At 37.0% G+C, this 23,581-nt stretch overlaps 1 protein-coding gene and 1 non-coding gene across 22 annotated transcripts in view; both read left to right on the top strand.

The window, feature by feature from the left end:
- The window catches only part of NCOR1 (nuclear receptor corepressor 1), a 150,201-nt gene that overhangs the window by 58,184 nt on the left and 68,436 nt on the right, over nt 1-23,581 (top strand). For 16 of the 21 annotated variants that reach the window (XM_072820979.1, XM_072820987.1, XM_072820981.1 and 13 more), the window contains exons 6-15: nt 1,821-1,934; nt 7,165-7,221; nt 7,751-7,803; nt 8,142-8,168; nt 10,246-10,312; nt 12,688-12,860; nt 13,765-13,855; nt 15,926-16,104; nt 16,621-16,675; nt 17,376-17,477. In XM_072820979.1, the coding sequence (XP_072677080.1) occupies nt 1,821-1,934; nt 7,165-7,221; nt 7,751-7,803; nt 8,142-8,168; nt 10,246-10,312; nt 12,688-12,860; nt 13,765-13,855; nt 15,926-16,104; nt 16,621-16,675; nt 17,376-17,477 (918 nt within the window). The remainder of the gene's footprint in view (nt 1-1,820; nt 1,935-7,164; nt 7,222-7,750; nt 7,804-8,141; nt 8,169-10,245; nt 10,313-12,687; nt 12,861-13,764; nt 13,856-15,925; nt 16,105-16,620; nt 16,676-17,375; nt 17,478-23,581) is intronic. The other 5 variants (XM_072820994.1, XM_072820998.1, XM_072820992.1 and 2 more) reach the window with 1 other exon arrangement.
- On the top strand, nt 18,979-19,124 carry LOC140631334 (U4 spliceosomal RNA). Its single transcript, XR_012028967.1, has one exon. It is a non-coding gene; the product is annotated as a U4 spliceosomal RNA (small nuclear RNA).

Raw genomic sequence — 23,581 nt, 5'->3', positions numbered from 1 at the left:
CAGTTACATCTAATCTGTCAAATATATCTTCAATTACAATTATGTTTTTATTGCTTTAATGTTTATTAGGCTAATTTTAAAAATCTCATCATGTAAAGAATATTACCTTGATTTTTTTTTAAACCTTTTTTTTTTAATTTTTATTTATTTATTTATTTATGATAGTCAGAGAGAGAGAGAGAGAGAGAGAGAGAGAGAGAGAGGCAGAGACACAGGCAGAGGGAGAAGCAGGCTCCATGCACCAGGAGCCCGATGTGGGATTCGATCCTGGGTCTCCAGGATCGCGCCCTGGGCCAAAGGCAGGCGCCAAGCCGCTGTGCCACCAGGGATCCCTACCTTGATTTTAAAAAAAGCTCAGCCATCGTTTATTTATTGAATCATATTAAATTTATAATAACATGCCTGACAATTCTTTTAAATCTCCATGTCTGATTCTGCTGAGTTAGTTAGATCTGGTCTTTCTTCTTTCTTTACTTTTTTCACTCATGAAATAGCAGTAATATTGCTGATAACATAACTAAATTATGTGATGGTTGTATGAGTTGTGATAACGAATGTATTGTATAGTATGTGGCATATAGTAAATGCTCAGTAATGTGTAACCCATTATAATTAAAAATAACAAAATATGCTGTATGACCATTATGAGATGTACAGGAGCTACAAATTTTGTTGCGGAATATAAAGGGCAGCTTGAGCAAATAAGGAAATATACCATAGATGCATAGAAACACAGTATAAATAATTTTAATAATGTGAACACAATTGACATATAATTGCATATGTTTTATACAATTTTAATAAAAATTCCACCTAGTTCTTCAAATTTGCAAAATTATTGTAAAGTTATGTAAAAGAACAAATAAGTAAAGAAAATGTGTATCTTTTGTTTTTGTTTTTAGTCTTTCTGTTAAAATGATTTTGTCTGATACTTAGAATAAAGTATGATTTTTGGAAGCTTGTTTGTTCCTTTTTCTATACCTACTAAGCAAGGATCCTAAAAGAAGGCCCTCTGAGCAAAGGAAAGAAAGGGAATGATTGAAGAACTCAGTCCCATAGAAATGACTTCACAACTCCAAATACCTGTCCTTTGCTTATACAGTTGCAGCCTGCAAAAGTACTTTGAGTTCCAAGGTGGAGGTGGTCCTTGAAGTTTCTTTCTGGAGGAATTTTATCCTTAGGTTGGCTCTACTTTACATATGAGTGGTTTATATACTTGTTCAGGATTATAGTAAGACCTAGAAAGGATCCTAGGATCCCACTACTTGTAAAGGTTGACCCTAAGTCTCAAACCCAGGCAGAGTAATGCAGATAGCTAGCATTCTCTTTTGTAATTGTACACAAAGTTGTAGTTTTGCCAGTGCCTCTTGAGTGCAAAATATAAAAGTTGGCTGGAGGGCTGAACATAGTGCTGTTCTGAGTTGAAGATTAGTCTGTAAACGCTGTGCTACCATGTTTTCCCTACCAAACATTAGTGCATACTGTGTCTATAACATATAAAAGTGTTTTTCCTGTGCAACAAAAGGTCATTGTTATGAACGTCTATGGGGTAACCTTGATATTTTTAGCTTCTCTTATTATTTTGCTTTTAAATTTGTCAGAATTAAAATGTAAAAGGATTTCTCCATCTAATGATTGTTATTTAGTTCTTAATCAAAATAAATCTGATTGGATTTGTTGGAACTCTTGATCCATTAGACCCTAGTAGATCAGAAGATTACCCCATAGAATTACTCAGTAGCGTGTGTTATCTCTGGCAATTAATTACCGGGAGGGGTGACTGCATCCGTTGCCTGACTCTTTCTTTCTGGGTCTCTTAGCAACAGCTTGAAGAAGAAGCAGCTAAACCTCCTGAGCCTGAGAAGCCTGTGTCCCCTCCTCCCGTGGAACAGAAACACCGCAGTATTGTCCAAATTATTTATGATGAGAATCGGGTAAGCTCATGCCATTTCTTACTGCACAGGCCTTTAAAAGCACTTGGCTATACCTTTTTAAATGATCAGTGTGTTCTGTGGTAATGTTAATTGTATTAATTAATTATGCAATGTTAATTATCATAATTTTTAATATTCTTAAACTTTGAAGCTTGATTATTTTTCCTTAGAGATTGAAGAGAAGTTGATAAGTGTATCTTAAATTAGTATTTTATTTATATATTGCATAAATATTACTTAATGAGAATGTAATTTTATCAATTGAGTCTCCTATTATATAAAATTGGCAAGCAAATTTGCAAGCATATAATACAAAACAAGCCATTCTGTAGTTTTTCACTTTATAAAGGACATTTGATACCGAATACTGATACCATCCTATTAGAGATGGGTCATCCGATGTAGAAATGACTTGCATTGTTAGCTTTAGGATTGATAGCTGGGCTGTAGTTTGAATCTTAGTTATAAAGTGTGAGGCCATTGACATTTAGGTAGGCTTTGCTTTTTATCTTTATTAAAAAATTTCTTCTTTAATACTCATAATTAAAACTGTTCATCGATTTAGGAAAGCTGGGTCTCAATTCTATGAATAATTTTGTGATGTTGAAGTTAGTTTTTGACTGGAATCTAGCCCAGAAGTAGCAGTTAAAGGGAAATGGATTTCATCTTAATTTAAACTTTCTAACAGAGCTGCTTAACACTGGGCTTCTAGAAGTTTCCAGTCTAAAAATCTGCTTTAAGTATTGTGGGAGAGAAAAGGCCTGTTAGCTAAAGGTGATCATAAGGTAGGAGTTGAGATTGTTGTTTTAATTGGTTTTCTTTGTAGTGAGTAGAGTCATCAGGATCCGTATATCTTTCACAGGCAGCCTATAACTTTATAATAGCTTAGTTCCTAAAGGAAATTAGCTTTAAGAAAAGCAATTGTGAATTAATTACATATATGTCTATAGAATAATCTTAGATATACATGTATGTGTGATATTGAATAGGTAACTTAAAGTCATCAGATATATGATAATGGTAAGTGTCACAGGCAGGTAAAAATGTGGGCAGGTAATATTATTTTCTTGGCTGAGTTCAAAATTAGTCCAAATTATGAATGGACATAGCAGTCTCCTTGAAGATCTGTTTGAAGATCTATCCAATGAGAATGAACCGTACACGTAAAGCTAGTGATGAGGACGGCCTCGTGGCTTGCCTGGAGGGGCAGTGACTGTGGTCAAGCAGGAATGTGGCCCAAGGTTGACAGGTACTCCCTTGTTTCAGGAAAGCTAGAAACATGAGGGTTTGTGTGGAATCACCTGCTCTAGAGAAAAAAATACTACTATAGAACAATAAAACACTTTTGTGGGCTCATGGGTTTCATGGCCAGTTTAGGACCTCAGAGATACAGTAAACAGGGATTAGAGCTAACAGTGGAAAAGAATCTTGTGAAGTAAAATGTTAACTTCTTAGCATGAGTCGGTTTTCAAAGAAATTGAATTTATAATATTTATTAATGGATTGAATTTCTTAATTAGCCTTCTCATTGCTGTGGTTGCCTGACTAGGATGTGAGGACTGAAAACTGTTGAACAAGATCTGATGGGGTTTATTTATGTTAAGTTTTTGTAGATACATGTGTTCATTAATTAGCGTAGTGAACATTTCTTGATGCCCAACCACAAAACTCACAGCTGCTTTCAGGGCACCTGGGTGGTTCAGTTGGTGTAGCGTCTGCTTTCAGCTCAGTTCATGATCCCAGGGTCCTGGGATCGAGCCCTGCGTGAGGCTCCCTGCTCGGTGGGGAGTCTGCTTCTCCCTCTCCCTCTGCCACTCCCCTTGATTTTGCTCTGTTTTTTCAAATAAATAAATAAGTAAAATCTTAAAAAAAATATAGAAGCTTCTTTCCACTTTAGTATATGTATATTCAGTTTTGTGGTGCATTCTCTGAAGAATAGAACAACAACCACACTTGAAATCTGTCTTAGTATTAGACTTACAATAAAGATTATTTTTAACTCTCAGTAACACGTAAATCATCTTTTTACACATCTCTTTTTGCTTGTGCTGCTACTGGTCATCTGCAGTGTTACAGAGCTCTGGCAGAGGTTCCTGGAGGGGAAGCCCTGACTGAGAGCACAGCTAGGCTGGAGCATAGGCTCTCACTACTGCCTCACCGTGCTGCCTTCTGTAAGGCTTTCACAGCCTTTTAAGCTTTTTTTTTTTAATGAATGACCTTATCTGTTTCGACACCAGAGGAAAAGAGAGATGGGCGAGGACAAGAGGACATTTCTCTCTTGTTCCTTATTTGGCAAAGCAGTCTATACTGTTGGGAATTAAGCCAAATGTGACCTATCTTGTATTAGGCATCTTTTGTTTCTTTAGAAAATTAGGGGGAGGAAGAAAGCTACCCAAAAGTGACTTAATTTTAAAGTTAGCTTCCTGAGAGAAAAATGGTCTGGCATGATATTTAAACTTTACACTGAGATTCACTTAGTCTCTAAACAGACTCTTCTCCTGGACTATTTTTAACAGTTCACTTTGCTGTTATCCTTCCCCATTGTAGTTTCCAAAAATATTTATAAATGTTCTAATTTCAGAATTCTAATACATATGGAAGAGGAGGTGCTTGGAGTATGGTTTTCAAAGCTCTCGTTTATATTTTGATTGCAGGACTTGCAAGTTAAAGTGACAACAGAAGAAAGAAAGGGATTGACAATAGAAAGTATACTTAGTGCCAGCAACCACCCATCACCTAGGCTGATGTCCTGGGCAATCTCTCTCTCCCCTTCTTTGCCACGCTGTAGATATAGGAAGTCAGTGAAGAACACCAGTCCTGCCTCCTCAATAGTGGTCTCTCCAGTTGCTTCTCTCTTCCTCTTTTGGCAATAGCTTACATGAGCCTTTATCACTCCCATAAATAGTGAATGTCCTTCATATTTGAGTCCCCCTTATGTAATTCTCCAAATAAAAAACCTTTTGATTATTTCCCACTTTGGATGGAATAGCCCAAACGTTTATTGGAGCTTACTGCCTCCCTGGCCATGCCCAGTACTCCTTAATTAAGGCTATCCTACTGAAATAGGTTTGACTGTTCCCCTGAAGTCGCTAGTACTTTTATCCTCGGATGTTCCCCTTGCCTTCAGGCATTCCAGTGTCTTGTCTTGTCTTGTCTTGTCTTGTCTTGTCTGTTGAGTGTGCTTATATTTCAGGACCCTGGTCACGTAATATTTCCTCTATGAAGCTTTTCAAGGCCCTCTTTCCTCCTACTTACCATTATTTTCTTAGTGTCTAGTAAGTGCCTGGCCCGCAGGACATAGCAGTATGTTTGGGGAATTAAGTACTTCTGTCTTTAGACTTAGAATAAAAATTATAATATGGAAATGTGAGGGTTATAAATTAAAATTTTTGTCTGCCAAATTTGATAGGTTAATGTGTTCTTAGCAGTTCTGAAGTTAAATGTTTAATAAAAGTTTGCAAAACTTAAATCGTGGGATCTGCAAACATCTCAAATACCAGCTTTCAGAATTAGCTCTGAAAAGGTAAGCGCCTTTACGAATTAGGATACTAGTAAGTATTTGCCATAATATAATTTTACTCCCTTGTCTCTCAGTGTTATTTCTGTATAGTTCCACTTAGCCTGCCTGTTCTTATTATAGACTCTAGTACAGAGGGCCTTGAGAAAGCAAATTTAAGGGGCACCTGGCTGGCTCAGTTGGTAGAATGTGCAGGTCTTGATTTTAGGATTGTGAGTTCCAGCCCCATGTTGTGCATAGAGATTACTAAAAATAAATAAACTAAAAAAAAAAAAGGAAAGCAAATTTAAAAACTGGTGAGTGTTGGGTCTGGAGAAAGTTAGTTGCAGGTGCTAGATATTTCCAAATTTATTATCTATGGTGTTCTTTGTGTGTTATTTTAATATATGCCTGAAGCTAATAAATTTGAATTTTGTGATCATTACACTTTGATTTCTTGAGTTAGTTTGACAGTTACTTAGAACAGTTGTTTATTCTCAACTGGAGACCTTTTTGATTGTTGCAACTTGGAGGAGGGATGGAGTGCTACTGGCATCTAGTGGGATACTGCTAAATATCGTATGGTGCATAGAATAGTCCCTAGAACACAAATCTGGCCCAAAGTGGTGCCAGGGTTTGTCAACCTTTATCAAACCTTTAAACTATCTATAAGAATAGAATCTGCTATGTAAATGTAATGGATTTTTATAGTTCTATGTTTGATTTTTTTGCTGTGTTTATTTCTCATCTTAATAACCTTTTTAGTTTCTTGGAGTTTGGAAAGTGCTTTATTTTATGCTTCCTCCACTTTTTTTTTTCACATAACATATACTAAATAAATTTGACGAATTGATTTTGATTGATAAATGAGATGAAAAGGAGAATAGTTGTTTTAAGGGAACATCTTTCTTTACACTCTGGGAATGCTGATTAATATCCATTCCCATTTGCATGTCACATCGGAAGCCCTGGAGAGCTTCCCAGCAGCAAATGCATGGAGGTGGGTGGCTACTGTGTGGCAGACGGGGAGCCATTGTTACTAATGGGAATGTGTTGGGAGGAAGAGGGACTTGAGAATCACTGACACATTTGGTAGTCCTGTCATTCTAGTTTAAACATCTTTAGCATCGAATTTGTTAGCACATTGTTGATCTGTTAGATAGCACATTGGTCTAGATTAATTTACTTTGGAAAATGGGCTGTAAAAAATATTTAATTCAGGATTTATTACTGAACACCTGAGTAATTCAAACTAGTTATTCCTCTGTTCAGTTATTACCAAAGTTTTCTTGTAACTAGAATATAAGTTCATTATATACGCTTTTCTTCCAAGAGATCAGTTCGGCTTACAATAGTAAAGATGGGTGACTTTATGGTATTTTAGGTTTTAAAATTTTTGTTAAAGACGTTATGAGTTTGAAGTGTTGAGGGATTCATTTCTAACAGTGGATCTGTGTTCCCTCTCCCTAGAATCTTGATATCTGTTTGCTGTTAAGAACTTCACAATTCTTTAGGTATTACTTTCAGTACAAATGTGAAACTTGACTTAATTTGGTGAGGAAGCTATGAACACAAAAAAGAGCATTTCAGCCTATCATGTGAAAAGAGTATTTGGAAATAAGGAAAGTTCAACTATAGAGTAGTTTTTAGGTAAATATTATTAAATTGGCAGTGGTTTTGCCCTTAGGTAATATAATTTTTAATTGTACAATATAATAATGTCTTTATCTGTAGAAAAAAGCAGAAGAAGCTCATAAAATATTTGAAGGTCTTGGCCCAAAAGTTGAACTGGTAAGTAAGAAATTTCCTTTTCTATGCCTAGTGTTTTTTTGTAGTCATTTTTCTTGGGATAAGGTGGAATACAAACTATCTACTTTGGAATGAGATCGGGCAGTACATTTGTGGTAAACTTTAAAATAGTGGTACACAAACCTGGTTACCTTTGCAGAAGTATTGTCCTGAGCATGTTTTTGCCTGAGCAGGACATTTAATCACACAAGATAAAAGCAGGAAGAAGAACAGAAATAGAAGGCTCTTTGGGCCATATGTTCTTCCTTGCCTCTGAAATTAAAAATCTGTGAATAAATGTAATTTCTTACGGGATATAGTGAATTTATAAATGTTTTTGCAAGAGAGGCATTAATAGGATATGGGGTAAAGAGAATTATTCAGAGAACTTGGAAGTCTGGAGGTTTTGGTAGGGGCAGGCAGGTATTGTGAAGATCTACAAGTACTAGGTTTACATTAAAATATAAACTGTTTCTTTGTATTTTTATAAACATGTACAACATTTTATGTAAATATTTGATTTATTTTATAGCCACTCTATAACCAGCCATCGGATACCAAGGTGTATCATGAGAACATCAAGACGTAAGTATTTATCCTCTTTGGAGTTCTTCAGTTAAAGACCATATATTCTATAAAGAAATCGTTTTTATGTTATCTGCTGACATATTACTATAATATAGTGTAGGTGTGTTTTAGATTTGTGTAATTTGCTGTCGTTTTACTATATGTTATCTTCCTCTGGCTTCTTGGGGGTTGGGGTAACAGCTTTGAGTTTCCGAGGTCAAAAAAATGAAATAAATGATTGCATAAAACTAGCTGGTTTTATGATCTGCTAGTAAAAAAAAAAGGTGAATACTTAACATTGAAATGGCTTACCTTGAGGCTTGAATTTTTTGCCTCCTGTTTTGTCTTTTTTTCAGTGGAGTACCTGCAAGGCGCATGATGAAGTAAGATAATGAAGCTTTTTCATTTAAGACTAGTGATGACACCGTCCCCCACCAAGCCACATCTGCCATTGCAAAGTAGAAGTGCCACGGATCATTTTATCATTATTCAAAATCCTATTCTAGGGAAATCCCTTCCATGACTCTTGCTAATGACGGTATTTGTAGACCCTTCTGCCATTTAATGTCCTGGTGCCTTGGAAGCGCTCAGTCACCTCACGTGGGTGAGGAGACTGCTCCAGAATGTAGTTTGCTTAGCCTTGCTCATCCTAGATACCAGGCCTTTATGGATGCAGATTTTGGAATAAGAAAATAAGTGAAAAGAAAATCTAATTTCTTGATCTGATTGAAGTAAGAGAGGAAGCTAGATAGGTATCTCTCTCTCTCTCTTTTTTTTTTAATTATCATACTTTAAGAGAATTTAGGTGAATTATTCTTAGTTTGTAACAAAAATGTGATATTTCTACTTTGTATTATTAAGAATAATCAGAACTTTTTAATTATCTACTAGTACAGTTACTATTGAGCACATTGCTATTTATATATCATATTTTTTTTCTTTTAAAAAATTTCTTACTGAAAATATGTGCAATAGCTGACTACTTTGCAGAATTGGTGGCAAATATAATTTGCATGGTAGTATGCATGAATAAAATTGAAATTTGAATAATTTTAACTTTTGTTAAATAAGTGGTTTATAATAAAAAGAATTCTATAATATAGGATTTTTGTGTGAGATGCTACTATGGTCTTGACAACCCTTAGAAGTAGGTTTAGGCAAAACTCATAAAATATACCTTGTTTTGGAACTGTTTAGCTGTTTTAGCATTTTTTGAAAAGAGAATAGCAGATAAAATCTAGTTGGCTACTTTTAATGACTTTTTTCCCCCCCATAAAGCTTCAGTTATGTTTGTGTTCTGTCTTTCCCCCTTAATATTAGCTGGAGAGCAGCTCGGTCTGATTTATTTCATGCTGTCTACAGTGCCCTACTACAGTGCTTAGCACACTGTCGTGGGATGGGTTACTGACTTCTTAAGTCCTAGGAGACATTTTAAATTATATTTATTGATTATCATTTGCTTTTGAGTAGCACATAATTAAAATTAGAGCAAACTGAATACATGATAACGCTTCCACTGTCCGTCACCTTGTGAAATAACCATTTACTCAGCTGCATGCATCCATATGAATCGTGTAGTAGCTCTTTTCTCATCACCGTCATTTGCTTTGTATGAAATAGCAAATATACCTTTTAATAATTCTTTTCATGTCTTGGCTACTTTTCCATATAGCCAGCTCCTGACTGTCCATGCTAATTTGAGTGGAGCCAGTGTCACTGTTAGTCCTGAGTGGCAGATAATCCAAAAAATTACTTCTACTTGCCTTGGCTTTGTATTTATATTTGAATAATCAGCTTGAAATCCTTTCTGGAAGTAGGTGGGGTATAAATATTTATATTTGAACCTGCATGTCATTGTTTTTGAAGGTCATAATGCTTCAAATTTAAAAAGTGTAACTGTTTCATTAAGATATAAGAGAAGTCTTCTGTCTTGTCACATTACCCTCCATGACTTCTTAGAGTGGTTTGTGTCATTTCTGTGCCTGAAGAAAATCTGCCGTGTAAAGCACAAGTCCCCTCTCTCTGTGTTGGTAAACATTCTCATAGAAGGGAGGTCAGCACCATGCCTGAGGGAGGGAGGTATCTTTAAAAGCCTTTCCTTTTCTTCTACCTCCCCTCCTCCAAGAGCGCACAGAGTTGCTTATATCATCAGAGTTCTTAACAAGAATCAGTGACTGTGTACTTATAACTTGAAAATACTTGCCTTATACTTGGATGTAATAATTGAAAACGAACTATTTGTATAAAATCTTTCTGTAGAGTGGGGGGCATTTTAGTCAGTTCTAATTATTGCAAAAGTCTTATTTTGCAGGGTGAAAAAATTAAAATTAACTTTGATTACATCAGATATTCCTAAGTGATCTTTGCTTGTTTTTCAGTGTCTCTGAAAAAAAAAAAAGTGAATGCATTATTAAATCGTGCTTTTTCTTAATGTCATACAACCATATTTTTCTCTTCTAGAAACCAGGTGATGAGGAAAAAACTCATTTTATTTTTTAAAAGAAGAAATCATGCAAGAAAACAAAGGGTGAGGTCCTATCCTTTAACTGAAATTTGTGCAACTGTCCCATTCATGCTCATGTAGGCGTTCACTTTCCCTCTATTATGGAGAATCGTTCTTGATTATATTTAAGAAAGGTGCTGATTTAGAAAGTAACTATAGATGACTTAAATATAAATCTAATTCTAGCAGCAGTTGACATTTAATATCATTATCAGATTAATTTCTTTGGCCATCTGTGTATAGCATTTTCATCTAGCCAGAATAAAGAAAATGGTGAGTAGTTAAAAAAGAATATGAAAGAGAAATAGGACGATCTACATTTAGTCTCTTAAACCCTCAAACAAATGTGGGTAAGTTACAGTCATGCTGAGTAGACATTACTGTTCTTTCTTATTAGGAACTGGGTCAGCTAAAGTTCAGCTTTTTGAAATTCAGATACTTTTTCATATTTATTTTATGACTTACAGTCCAGAAGTTTTGTGGTTATAATGTTCATGGAAATTAAGTTACAGGAAATATAATACCAGTATACTTCTTTTCATAATATGTTCATACTAAATTTAGACAAACTGTTGATTCATTTAAATTCAGTTGCTTACCAAATAAATGATGTTCTTTAATTCACATCAAAAGTGAGCCATGTACCTTTTATTTAATGACATGACCGTTTAATGAATTGTAAAGCTCAAGAGTCAGCAGCTTTTACCTGATATGTAACTTCTAATGTAATTTGCAGCCTGGTTTTTCAGATACTATCTTTAAATTACTGAGTTTTGTTTTTGCCAAAAATATACAGGTATTAAATAAGAAATTACTAAAGCATTTTTTTTTCTATCCAGTTATTTTATTATAATTGTGGTAATTTAATGTCTGGTGATACAGACATAGAAGCATAGACTTTGTTTTCGTGCTTCATAGAGTATTTAGTTATAATGTTTACATGTTCACTGATTAATAAATCTTTATTGGCTGTTTACTCTGTCCCATGTATTGTTCTACAGAGGTGAGCAAGATAGCCATATGGTTTTAACCCTTAGGTAGCCTATGGTATAACTGGGGGTAGACGAGTCATCAGGCAGTTACAGTATCGCAGTCTCACTGTGGCAATGGACATTCAGATGACTGTGGGAGCATTCAGGAGTGATAGCTAATGCTCCATGTATGCGTCATACAGAGAAGTTTGCAGGAAAATGAGAAACTGGAAATTTGCACAGCCTCAGCGACTTAGGTGAAGGTCTGGGAGGTAGAGGGACTGTGGCAGGTTGCTGGGAGCATGGCAGGAATGAGGCTGCAGAGCGAAGAGGGCCAGATTGGACAGAGCCCTGGAGGTCCACCCCTGAGAATTTGGGTTAGATCCCGGGGGCATCTTTTAAGTGTTTGAAATGAGGGAGTAAAATATTCAGGTTTGTATTATAAGAATTTGCATCTGGCTCCACCATTAAGAAGGCGTGGGGAATAGTTAGGCTTTTACTTTGATGTAGGTGAGAGATGATGTTGGCCTGGACTGAGGAGCTAGCTAGAGATGGAGAAAGTGAAGGGTACAGAAGACACCTGGAAGTTGAAAAGAATGATTGGGAAGTGTGTGGGAGTGGCACAGAGTGTGGGGCTAGTAGTTTCCTTTCCAGCGCCACCTTCTTGAGGTGACCAGTGTTCAATGGTTTTTCGTGAGTTCCACTACACCTTTTCCTATCTGTGTGGGGTTGACATGTTCACAATTCTGTGCCTGTAATAGAGGCTTCTTGCCTCTCTGTTTAAAAAATGAGATCATACAGTACTCATTTCTCTCAAAGGATTAATTCTTGGTTTCATGTGGTTGGTTCACTGCATTTCCTTTTCTCATAAAGTACAACCAATTTCTACCTTTTCCAGACTGTCAAAAATGTGTATTTGGTAGCATTATTTCTAATAACAAAAACCTTCAAGTAATCAAAACCTCCAGCAGTAGTGGAATGGTTAAAGTGAGTGTTTTCTCTGACGGGTTGGAAGGAAAACACCAAAATGTTAATAACTATGATTGCCATTGGGTGATTGGGATTATGGATTATTTACATGTTGCCACTATTTTCCATTTTTTTGGACAATGAAGATATATATTGTTATCAGGAAAACAAAAGTAGTCGGTCAGCTACTAATAGCTCATTAATTAATTATTTTATATTAGTCTTAATGTTAACTAAAAAAATCTAGCCAAAGAATGCTCCATATGCTGATCTTTGTGGGAAACAGAGCTCTTTCCTCTTTCCTCTTTCAGACCAAGGACAGCTTTTCATTCACAGTTGAGTCCTAGGCGAAATGTACTTCTGACTTAGCCTTATGAAGTAGCATTTACTTTAAAATATTAGGTTTGTCAGAATGACAGAGTTTAGTTTAATTATTAATTTGCTGCGGGTATTTAATAGGAACAAAAAATCTGCCAACGTTATGATCAGCTCATGGAGGCATGGGAGAAAAAAGTGGACAGAATAGAAAATAATCCCCGGAGGAAAGCTAAAGAAAGCAAAACAAGGGAGTACTATGAAAAGCAGTTTCCAGAAATTCGAAAACAAAGAGAACAACAAGAAAGATTTCAGCGGTAAGTAGTTTGATGTTTAATGGGTATGCTCTTTCCTCTCCTGCAGAGTCACACTTCTGCTCTTTCACAGTGTTGATGAATCACCTGAATGTGATCTTAAGATAAGTTCATAAAGAACTTTCATTTTGTATATAGAACTTCACTATCAGCTATCAAAGATTATGTCTTACTGAATTTGATACTGAGTTTTTATGCCTAATGATGCTATTCAATCTAAATTTAAATAAATATTTCAAAATTAATTCTTCTGTTCCTGAAAAATACCCATTCCTTTAGAAATGACAGTGAAAGAGAATAGACTTGACTATTTCTTAGTCCTTCGTTACCAACATGACCAAACAGTATTAAATAGATTGCTGATTAAGACATTCTTTGATATCAGTGGTTTCTGATTTGTATTTACTTTAGAGAATAAGTATTTTGCAAAAGAAAAAGTTTTAGATTTCTTCTCCATGATCTCTTGTAAGATTATATGTAAGCTTTAATTCTTTAATCACGATTACATTTTTATAAGGGATGAGAGTTGTTTTTTATACCCCTCTATAAAAAGTATTTAATGTATTTTTCTAAGTCTGCTGTCTTCTACCTTGGAAAGCAAAGACTGCTATTTGAAATGGAAATGTCACCAATACCTGTGGTTTTCCAGAAGTTTCCCATAAATTGTTCTACCATTTGAACCTGGACATGTAACCTTTAAATCTTATTCTCAACATTTTAATCATACTTCTATAGAATTCTAATATTCAGGCATATTACTTAAAAGTAGTGGCTCAGTGGCATCTCTTTTCTGACTTCTTTTTGGTTAAAAAAGTTCCATTCATCGGAGTAATGTATATAAAAGTAACTTGGTGTCTTCTTTATAAATGGCCTTTAAATATATTTATAATTTCTTTTTTATATTTAGAGTTGGGCAGAGGGGAGCTGGCCTTTCAGCCACCATTGCTAGGAGTGAGCATGAGATTTCTGAAATTATTGATGGGCTCTCCGAGCAGGAGGTAAGGAAATTAATTGAGTTAGTTTTTTAATTCATTGATTATTCAGTCATTTTAGCCTCATACCCCAGAAACTGAGGGCTTATTTGTACATAAATGAGGGAACATTTACAGAGTTTGGATTGTTCCAAAGGCTGGGCAACCATTTAAGGTTTTATACCAGGCAGTCCCATGATCAAATTGGCATCTTACACAGATGGCTTCGGCAGCAGGGAGGCCTGGAAGGAGAGGTAAAGAGGCTGTTAACATAATAATAAGACCCTGAATCTGGGCATTGGTGGCAGGGATGTGTAAGACCAGATTGACAAGGGATTCATCTGAGCTAGAATGGACAACTGAAGGCCTGAGGTGCTGGTGGGTTCTCCAAAGTGTATTCTCTAGCCAGGGGAACCTGGGAGAGATGATATGGCATCAATACATCTGTGCTGAATAAGAATAAATTTCAGGAGGCGCCTGCCTGGGTGGCTCCATCAGTTAAGCGTCTGCCTTTGCCTCAGGTCATGATCCCAGGACCCTGAGATTGAGCCCCACATCAGAGTCCCTGCTCAGAGGGGAGCCGCTTCTCCCTCTGCCTGGTGTTTCCCCGTTTCTGCGCGCGCTCTCTCTCTCTCTCTCTCTCAAGTAAATAAAATCTTACAAAAAAAGAAAACAAAGTTAATCCATAACATGAGTATTCCGAGCTGTGTTCAAACTGTCTCTAAAGCTTGGTCCAAAAGCCACCTCCTGTTTATTTAGTCGTTCTGATTTTGATTTTATATACCAGTTTTTTAAAAACTTCATCTCTGATGTCAACTATTTTTCAATTAAAACAAACAAACAAACAAACAAACAAACAAAACAACACTAGAAAAGCTCATCACTGCATCCTGCAGGTCTTGCTTATTTGAATGTGGTGGTTTCCTTAAGTAATGCTCAAAGACACAATTATTAAATTGCTATATATTTTAAAACTTGTGCTCATAATCCTTGCAATGATGACTTAATCTGTTTTCAGTTTTTTTGCTTGCTTTTTTGACTGATTCCATCAGGGCACATCAGTAGGCATCCAAAACTATGACCAGTTGCAGTGACTTCAAGCTAATGTGTCTGCCCCATATCTGCTTTGGTGTTCAGACTGACTGAGCATACCCCCTAAAGTTAGACACTTTGTAAGAACTTGGCTGTAAGGTGGTATCCACTTCTGTGAGGAAGAGTTTTAGGAAAAACCTAGCTTTGTGTTGAGGTCAATACCTATAATTTTGGTGAAAAATGTTTTATATTAATTTGTGCTTATGAACTTCTAAATTAAACTTTGGGGAAAAACCGATTATACAGATGTAACAAAGTTTTAGTTGAAATTCTAAGGACAGTAGTCCAATTTTCAGTGAAAAAATTATGTAAGATGAGCAAGAAGTATTTAACATGAGAGTTTAGTTTATTTAAAATCAATGCCCCTTAAGATTTTGTTGCCTGTTTGCTTTTTTTCCTATTCACTGGTCTCCAAAATGACATTAAGATTTATTCTTGATTTTAAAAAAATGGTATTAAGACTTTTAAAAATGAGACTATATTAATATAATTGTTTTATGAGATCATTACTTCATTGAACTTGGCATTTCTTTGTGTCCTCTAGGTCTTAATTTTACTCTCTGAAGTATCAACTTTTTTTTTTTTTTTTTCTTTTTAAAGATTTTATTTCTTCATGAGAGACACAGAGAGAGGCAGAGACATAGGCAGGGAGTGCGATGTGGGACTTGATCCTGGGACTCTAGGATCACGCCCTGAGCCAAAGGCAGACGCTTAACCACTGAGCCACCCAGGTGTCCCAGTATCTACTTGTTTTAAGTAAAGCACTCTTCTCAAAACGTAGTAGTAGGATATAAAAGCATAACATGTATACCTTCTGCCTCTGTAATTCATTTAATGAGTATTTATTAGATATACGAGTAATCACCACGTGTTAGATGTTATGGTACACTCTGCTCTTGACACATGAAACTACACATATGGTTTTTGTGGCAGATATTGAGGGAGCTGGTCTATAGCCCTTTTTAAATTTTATTCTGTGTAAATTATGTTTACTTTCTTTGGCAGAATAATGAGAAACAAATGAGGCAGCTATCTGTTATCCCACCTATGATGTTTGATGCAGAACAGAGACGGGTCAAGTTCATCAACATGAATGGGCTCATGGAGGACCCTATGAAGGTTTATAAAGATAGGCAGTTTATGAATGTTTGGACTGACCACGAGAAGGAGATCTTCAAGGACAAGTAATTTAAACTTTAAATTATTTTCTAATAGAAGCTTACATAAATTTGTGAAAAGTATTTCACTTGTAAATTGAATGATTTCCCCAAAAACTTGGCCCCCTTTTGGCATTTGAATGGATACTCTATTAAGTAGAGATTATAAATTTGCTATGATCTTCCCATAAGTTTATAGATGGGAGCACAGGTCACAGATGAGAACTGGGGTTATGAAGTCATGTTGAACGTGGCACCCAAATTTGGGTGGTGTCTGAGCTACCTGGGGGTGTGTTTTAAAAATACAGAGTTCTGTGCTCTACCATAGACCAATCCCATCAGTTTCTGGTGGATGGTGTCCAGGAACTTGTGCCCTTAACTCTAGCCATTTTGCAGTTGTCCCTCTTGTTGGCAGTTAGGGATCACTGAGAAGTAGTCTGTACTAATAGTTCTGTCCCCAAGAGGTCCCCTTGCTCCATTTTTTAAGTTGTTAAAATGTTTGTGTGTATGTGTTTGTTTTGTTTTTCTTCTTTTCTTACTCAGGTTTATCCAGCATCCCAAAAACTTTGGACTAATTGCATCCTACTTGGAAAGGAAGGTAAGACTTCCAAATGCAATGATTTGCATTGAGAATGTTTATAGCTTTGTGATGTTTGCTACTTTGAAGTTTTTGTGCTCTGATACACAGAAGTGCTTAAATAGAACTGATTTTTGTAGAGGGCTTAATACAGAAAAGACTTTCAGTTGACACTATAGTGATAATTATGTAATGGATAATAAACACAGAATATGGTCTAATTTTCATGGTTAACAAAAAAACACCTGATACCCTATTTCCCTAAAAAGTATACCTTTTTTTTTTTAAACCCTCACTTTGTTTTTTGAACCTTTCTAAACTTTTGGTTAAAATATCAGAGTCCTGATTTTCCCTGAGTTTTTTTCCACAATGGATTTGGATATAGTGTTTTTTGAGCAAAATATTTAAAGAGAGATGTTTTGAATATTTACATATATGTAACAAGAAAGAGAATTTAGTTATTGCTTAATAAGGAAGTGCTTGAATGTTTCTGATAGTTCCTGCTATCTTGTACATAATTTGAATTAAGACCACTGTAATTGTCCATTAAAATAGTAGGTATAATGTATATATTTTTAGAGCCTAGATATGTATTAAAATGCCAGTCCTGTGTTTCTCTTTAATTTATACCTTGAAAATACCAGATATTTGAAAGTGTTACTTGATTTTTAAAAAAGTGTTACTTCTTTGGCTCCTCAAAAATATTTTATTTCCCTTATAGAGTGTTCCTGATTGTGTTTTGTATTACTACTTAACCAAGAAAAATGAGAATTATAAAGCCCTAGTAAGAAGGAATTATGGAAAACGCAGAGGAAGAAACCAGGTGTGTTTCATTACTGTGTGGAAGATTTGTCAGGGTTGGAGATGGGAGGGAAAAAAATGGAATAACTGGGGCCTTGTACTTAATCATGTGTATTTTAGGGATTGACATTTCATTAAATAATGAGGATGTTATGAACATGTTATTATTTTGAAATTAATATATATTTGATGTGTGACATCTATTGTGAATAGATGTAAGTTTCTACTATGATAAAATCAATGAGAAACGTTTTACACTTCCATGTTATCTAAATTGTGCATGTCGGTGTTAACCGTGATTAATATAAAGGGTAGGACCCATGACACCTCATTCCACATGTTGTCTTTACCAGTCCTTTTGACTGAGGAGGGGGTGCAGGTAGAATACGGGAGAAATGCAGAGAAATGTAGCATAGTAAGAGCGTAAAGGCTAGTTTGCCAAAAGACTCGGGGGCCCGATTTTATTTCAGATTAACTTTATTTCTTGAATTTAGATAGTTTATTCTGAAAAAGCACCTGATCTTGAAAGACAGTTTCTAGTACAATGCAGCGTACGTTTTCACAGTTGTTTTCCCCCAAATAACTGATCAGCAGCTGTCACAGCCCACGTGTGCTTCACCAGTATGGCTTTTGGGACAGTGTGATTGCTGCTGCTCTCTGCGCCCAGATCCATTTTGGGATCTGGGATCGCATGCGTGAACTTGCACAGCCGCTGACTGCTGATCAGCCTTCCTAAATCTCTCTTGGTTTCCCCCCACAGCCGCCCTTTCTTTCCTTAGCCACCCTGCTCACCAGATACAGGGTGACACAGACTCTCATTATTGGTAGCCATAACCTGTTTGTGTTTTCTGGGTCATTGTTTCCTACAGAATACTACTACCTCGATTATGTATTCTGTGGAAACAGAATTTCTTGGTCAGAAAAAGTACAGGGAGTGTTTCATGAGCCAACTGCATGAAATGCTGCTAGAGGTTGAGTGTGCTGAGGTGCCCTTGGCATGTATTTTCAGTGGATTGGTTAGGGGGCCAGAAATAAGATTGTAGTGACCTAAAGGGGATGTGGGAGGTGAGGGAGTGGCAGTGGTACAGGTGTGCCCCCTCTGTTGTAAGTTTTGCTTATGAAGGGGAACAGAGAAATGGGGAGAGGGCTGATGAAGATCAAGAGGGAGGAAAAGAGCAAGCTTGTACCCTCACTGATGGGACTGATACTGTAGACATAGAGAGAGGGATGCTTGTAGAGCTCCACGAATAGTTCCTACCTGACGGGGAGCAAATCAGAGTTCATCAATGAGGTGGGAAACACTGTTTCACTAAAGGTGCCAGGGCTTCCCATGGAGAAAGTGGAATTGAACTCTTTTATCTAGTGATGTTAGAGCCCATCTTGTGTTTTAAACAAATTTCAGCTACAAATTTTTAACAATAGCTTTGTTCTGTTACTACCAACTAGTATTTATAACTTTAATTGAACTTAATTTTTAGAAATTACATATTTTATATTTAAATTATTTAAAAATTTTCAATCCCAGCTTTGTGCAGTGGCAGTATCGTAGCCAGTGAGGTTTATTTGAGGCGCAATTATTGCTAATTGAAAACTTAAAATTTTTCAATCCCAGATAATGTAAGGGAATAATTTGATATGTATTATATCTTATATTTGCAGGATTAGCAGTCTGTTGGCTTATGATAACATAGGAGAAAGCTCTAGCAGGAAATTCAGTGCGACAGGGAATGTCTCTGTTACTCTGAAACATTTGTTTTCTATCCTAAAGTTGTCTGGGATGCCGTCCACTGCTCTCTGTGGCATGCTTGTTAAGTTCCAGCCACATTAGAGCCACATTAGAGTTTTCTTCTGTACGTTCTTTTTTTTTTTTTTTTAAGATTTTATTTATTTATTCATGAGGGACCCACAGAGAGAGGCGGAGAGAGAAGCAGGCTCCTGCAGGGAGCCCGATGTAGGACTCGATCCCGGGACTCTGGGATCATGCCCTGAGCCGAAGGCAAACTGCTGAGCTACCCAGGTTTCCCTCTTCTGTACTTTTCTTATTCAGTGCTTTTACACTACTCTAGCACGACCCAGAATGCATTTACAGAACTGAAATTCTCCATGTGTGCCTTCACCTTGACCTGAACCATAGTTTAGTATATTTGCCCTCAGGTTGGCTCAGTTTTGGGTTGGTCAGCCTTGCCATCAGTCTTGTCCTGCCCTAATTAGCTTTTAAGTTTTTACCTTGATGATTTTTCCTCAAAAATCAGAGTTTTATATTTCTCTGGTTGTTTCACTGGGAGTTTAAGAGAGGATGGGGTCAGGACGCCTGGGTCAGTTGAGCGTCGGCCTTTGGCCTAGAGCGTAATCCCGGGGTCCTGGGATTGAGTCCCACAGCGGGCTCCCCGCAGGGAGCCTGCTTCTCCCTCTGCCTGTGTCTCTGCTGCTCTGTGTCTCTCATGAAAATAAATAAATAAAACCTTAAAAAAAAAAAGGAGGGGTTGAATGATGGAAATATAGCACCATCCTTGACCAGAAGAATCTTACCTCTGTTTCTTAATTGCTTGTGTACTTCATTCTGTTTGTGTCAAAATAGGTGGACAGGTTTTCTGAAATTGGGTGGTGTTAGTTTAAGGTCTGGCTTTTATAGAACTGAATAACATTGAATCTGATACCAAATGAGAGGAGAAGCCATTAGACTCTGAGCAGAAGAGTAGTGTCAGATTTTGTTTGTGACAGAATCGTTCAGGCTGCCTGCTTGGTTGAGGCTAGGTTGTAAGGGAGGCCAGTTAGCATGTTAGGTTGATCCTCCCAGTAGCTTGGACTAGACTCTACTAGGGAACATGGGGAGAACTTGTCCGTTTCTGGGTGTATTTTTGAAGGTAAGGTAAACAGGTTATGCTGATGGATTGATTGTGGGGACTCAATGCCAGTTACCAAAGATAACCCAAGTTTTAGCTAGTGGGGTTGCCATTTACTGTGTAGGCATGACTGAAGGAGTGAAAGGTTGGGTGAACAAATTGGGACATGCTGAGTTTCAGATACATTTTAGATGTCCAAGTGGAGTTGTAAAGGGGACAGTTAGATGTAGAAATCTGGAGTTGAGGAAACCGATCTGGGTTGGGAATGTAGAATTTGCTGTAGAGAAAAAAGTTTAGAAAGAGATTTTTTTTTTAAAAGGATTTTATTTATTTATTTATTCATGAGAGATACACAGAAAGAAGCAGAGACACAGGCAGAGGGAGAAGCAGGCTCCATGCAGGGAGCCCAGTGTGGAAATTTCTCAGTCCCGGGACTCCAGTATCACGCCCTGGGCTGAAGGCAGGCTCTAAACCGCTGAGCCACCCAGGGATCCTCGAGATCTTGTGTGTTTTTTTTTTTTTTTTTTTTTAAGAATCTCATTACAAGTGAAGAATTTTTAAATTGGTGTGACTTGATTTTTGCCCTGGTAGATAATAGAGCTCCAACTAATTTGAAAATCACTTTACTGCTCTATTATCCAATCAAGTTTGAATCAGTAGGAATTACTTGAGATAATCCCAGAGCGATTAGGGCAAATTTATTTCAAGACTCTGTATGGTTCTGCTTAAGTTAATGCCTGATCCTTTCTTGCCTTACCCATCCTCCCCTCTCAACCTCTTAACCAAAGGAGGTCATCATGATTCAGTATGTGAATGTATAGTGTGCTATTTGCTGAGAGAGATTCCAAGCTTGCGAGGTTTGATTATTATTTTTTTTTAATATTTTATTTATTCCTTGGAGAGAGATAGAGATAGAGAGAACACAAGCAGGGAGGAGTGGCAGGGGGAAAGAGAGAAGCAAACTCTGCTGAGCACGAGCCCAATATGGGGCTGGATCCCAGGACCCTGAGATCATGACCTGAGTCGAAGGCAGCCACCCAACCAACTAAACCAGCCAGGCTCCTCTGTGAGATTTGATTTTTGACCTGCTATTGCTTCAGGGAACCTTGCATATTATTTCCTCTGAAAAGGAGTTTAATCTTTGAATCATAGGGAAATGAGACAGATAATCATATTTTTGTTAGACTTGTGTTCAGAGATTATTGTTGGCAAAAGTTTTAATTCACAATTCTGTTAGATACTGCTGAAACCATTTCACAGTTCAACTTACTAGCATCCTGTGATGAGAGTGAGTGTGGTTCTTTATAAGTCTTAATTGAAGCAATGAATACATAGCAGAGATCAGAGATTAGAAGCCAAAAGCCAGTCCTTGTGTTACTATTTGGGATCTAGAATTATAAATAACATGCCAAGTAGTAATTTGATTCTTTGTGTAACATTTTGTTAGAGGTAAGAATTTCTTTTTTACCTTTCAGCATAAATTCCCATCTAATAAAATCTGCCACTATGTACCTAGAATTACTGTGGTACCTGCTAGTGACCTACAATAAAGCAAGTCATGGTTTAGAAGCCACATGCTTCGTTTCCAAATACTTGATTACCTTTCACAAGAATTTGTATTCTTCCTTCATTCTGACAACATCTTCCTCTTTAAATATGTCAGTGCTAGGACACCTGGGTTGTTCAACAGTTGAGTGTCTGCCTTTGGCTCAGGGCATGATCCTCCCGAAGTTCCGGGACTGAGTCCCATATTGGGCTCCCAGCATGGAGCCTGCTTCTCCCTCTGCCTACGTCTCTGCCTTTTGTGTGTCTCCCATGAATGAATAAATTAAATCTTTTTAAAAATAATAAATAAGTAAAAAATATGTCAACGTGTTCTTATTCCCCAAAGGTATTGAGAAAGCATGTATTTATGTAAATGTAGTAGTTTGAAGATGGGAGAGTTTCTGACTGATCTGTCAGACAATAGACTATTTTAGACAGACTTAAAAGGTTGAATAGAATGGAAAGAGCTTTAGACCCAAAAACGCTCCGCCCCTTTGTATCCTTGTTACCCTAGATGTGTCTTTTCACTTGCGGAGCCTTGGTTTCTATATCTGTGAGCATGGAAGCAGTAATACTTTCCTTGCAGGGTTAACTTGACAACTTGTTCTGTATGTGAAGTCCCTAGAGTGTCGCATCAAGGATAGAGGGAGTGCCCAATAAACGGTAGCAACTCTTGCCTTTGTTGCCTTCCTCACAGTGTGCTATGGGGATTTGACAGCTTTTACTCTTCAGGAAAGTAGTCTCAAATTCAGTTGGTGTAAAGGCATTAGTTTTTAAGTATATTTTGGTAAGATATTTTCTGTTTACTGCCTGAGATACTTAACTCAGTGGCTAAAGTAGGACTTCATTCATTTTGTCTCTTGTATGTTTTTAGTTCACTAGACGCTTGTTCTAAATGTAGTCATTTCATTTCTTGGCAACTTCATCGTCTACTGAGTAGGAATTCGTTTATCTGTTTTCTGAAGACTCAAGCGTGTTAACAAATACACATAGAGTGCATATAAGTGTTAGATACTCAGTCAGACATAGAAATAGATCTCAGCATAAATTGTCTTTTGATCTTGCTATAGAGGACTCTGTTGAAATTTCCCTGTTCTTCATTTATCATTATGAGTACATAAAGCGTTTCAGTTTTTTCATTTGGATTTTTATTTTGCTTTATAATGTACTCACATTTATAGTGCATAGTTTGTTGTGTGACAGACCTGTTTCATGCTATGAGATCCTCCCTAACTGAAACTTTTTTTAATTGACTATGAACTGTTAGGCTTAAGGAGGGAAAAACTTGGACAGGAAGCTGCTGGGATGTCTCTGTCTATTAGGGGACCTTTGGATGAATTTCCTTTTGAAACTGTGGACTTTTGAAACTGTGAACTTTCCAGCCAACCTGCTGAAGGGTTTGAGGGATGTAACTTGTTGACTATGGGGATCAGCACACCTCATTACAGATTTGCCTGAAACAAAAGCAGTTGCGATCACTTCTTGTCAAAATCCAGTTATTCCTTACACTCTAATGTCAGTAGCAGTCATTACAGTGGGTCTCAATGCATGTCACCCAAAGGTGAATGCTGGTTGCACACTCTGCCCTGCCTGGCTCTCCCTCTATACCCACTACTGTGAGCTAATGTGGATACTGCTTCGACAGAGGTTCTGCTCCATAGGTGTCACACTCTTCTAGTGTGACATTTAGCAACTACATCAGTTTCTCTGGATCATGTCCACACCCTCTGCAGAATTG

This window comes from Canis lupus, chromosome 3 (genome assembly GCF_048164855.1).
Source record: "Canis lupus baileyi chromosome 3, mCanLup2.hap1, whole genome shotgun sequence".
Lineage (NCBI taxonomy): Eukaryota > Metazoa > Chordata > Mammalia > Carnivora > Canidae > Canis > Canis lupus.
Note: the sequence above shows the minus strand (reverse complement) of the source record. Positions and strands in the feature narration are given on the sequence as shown.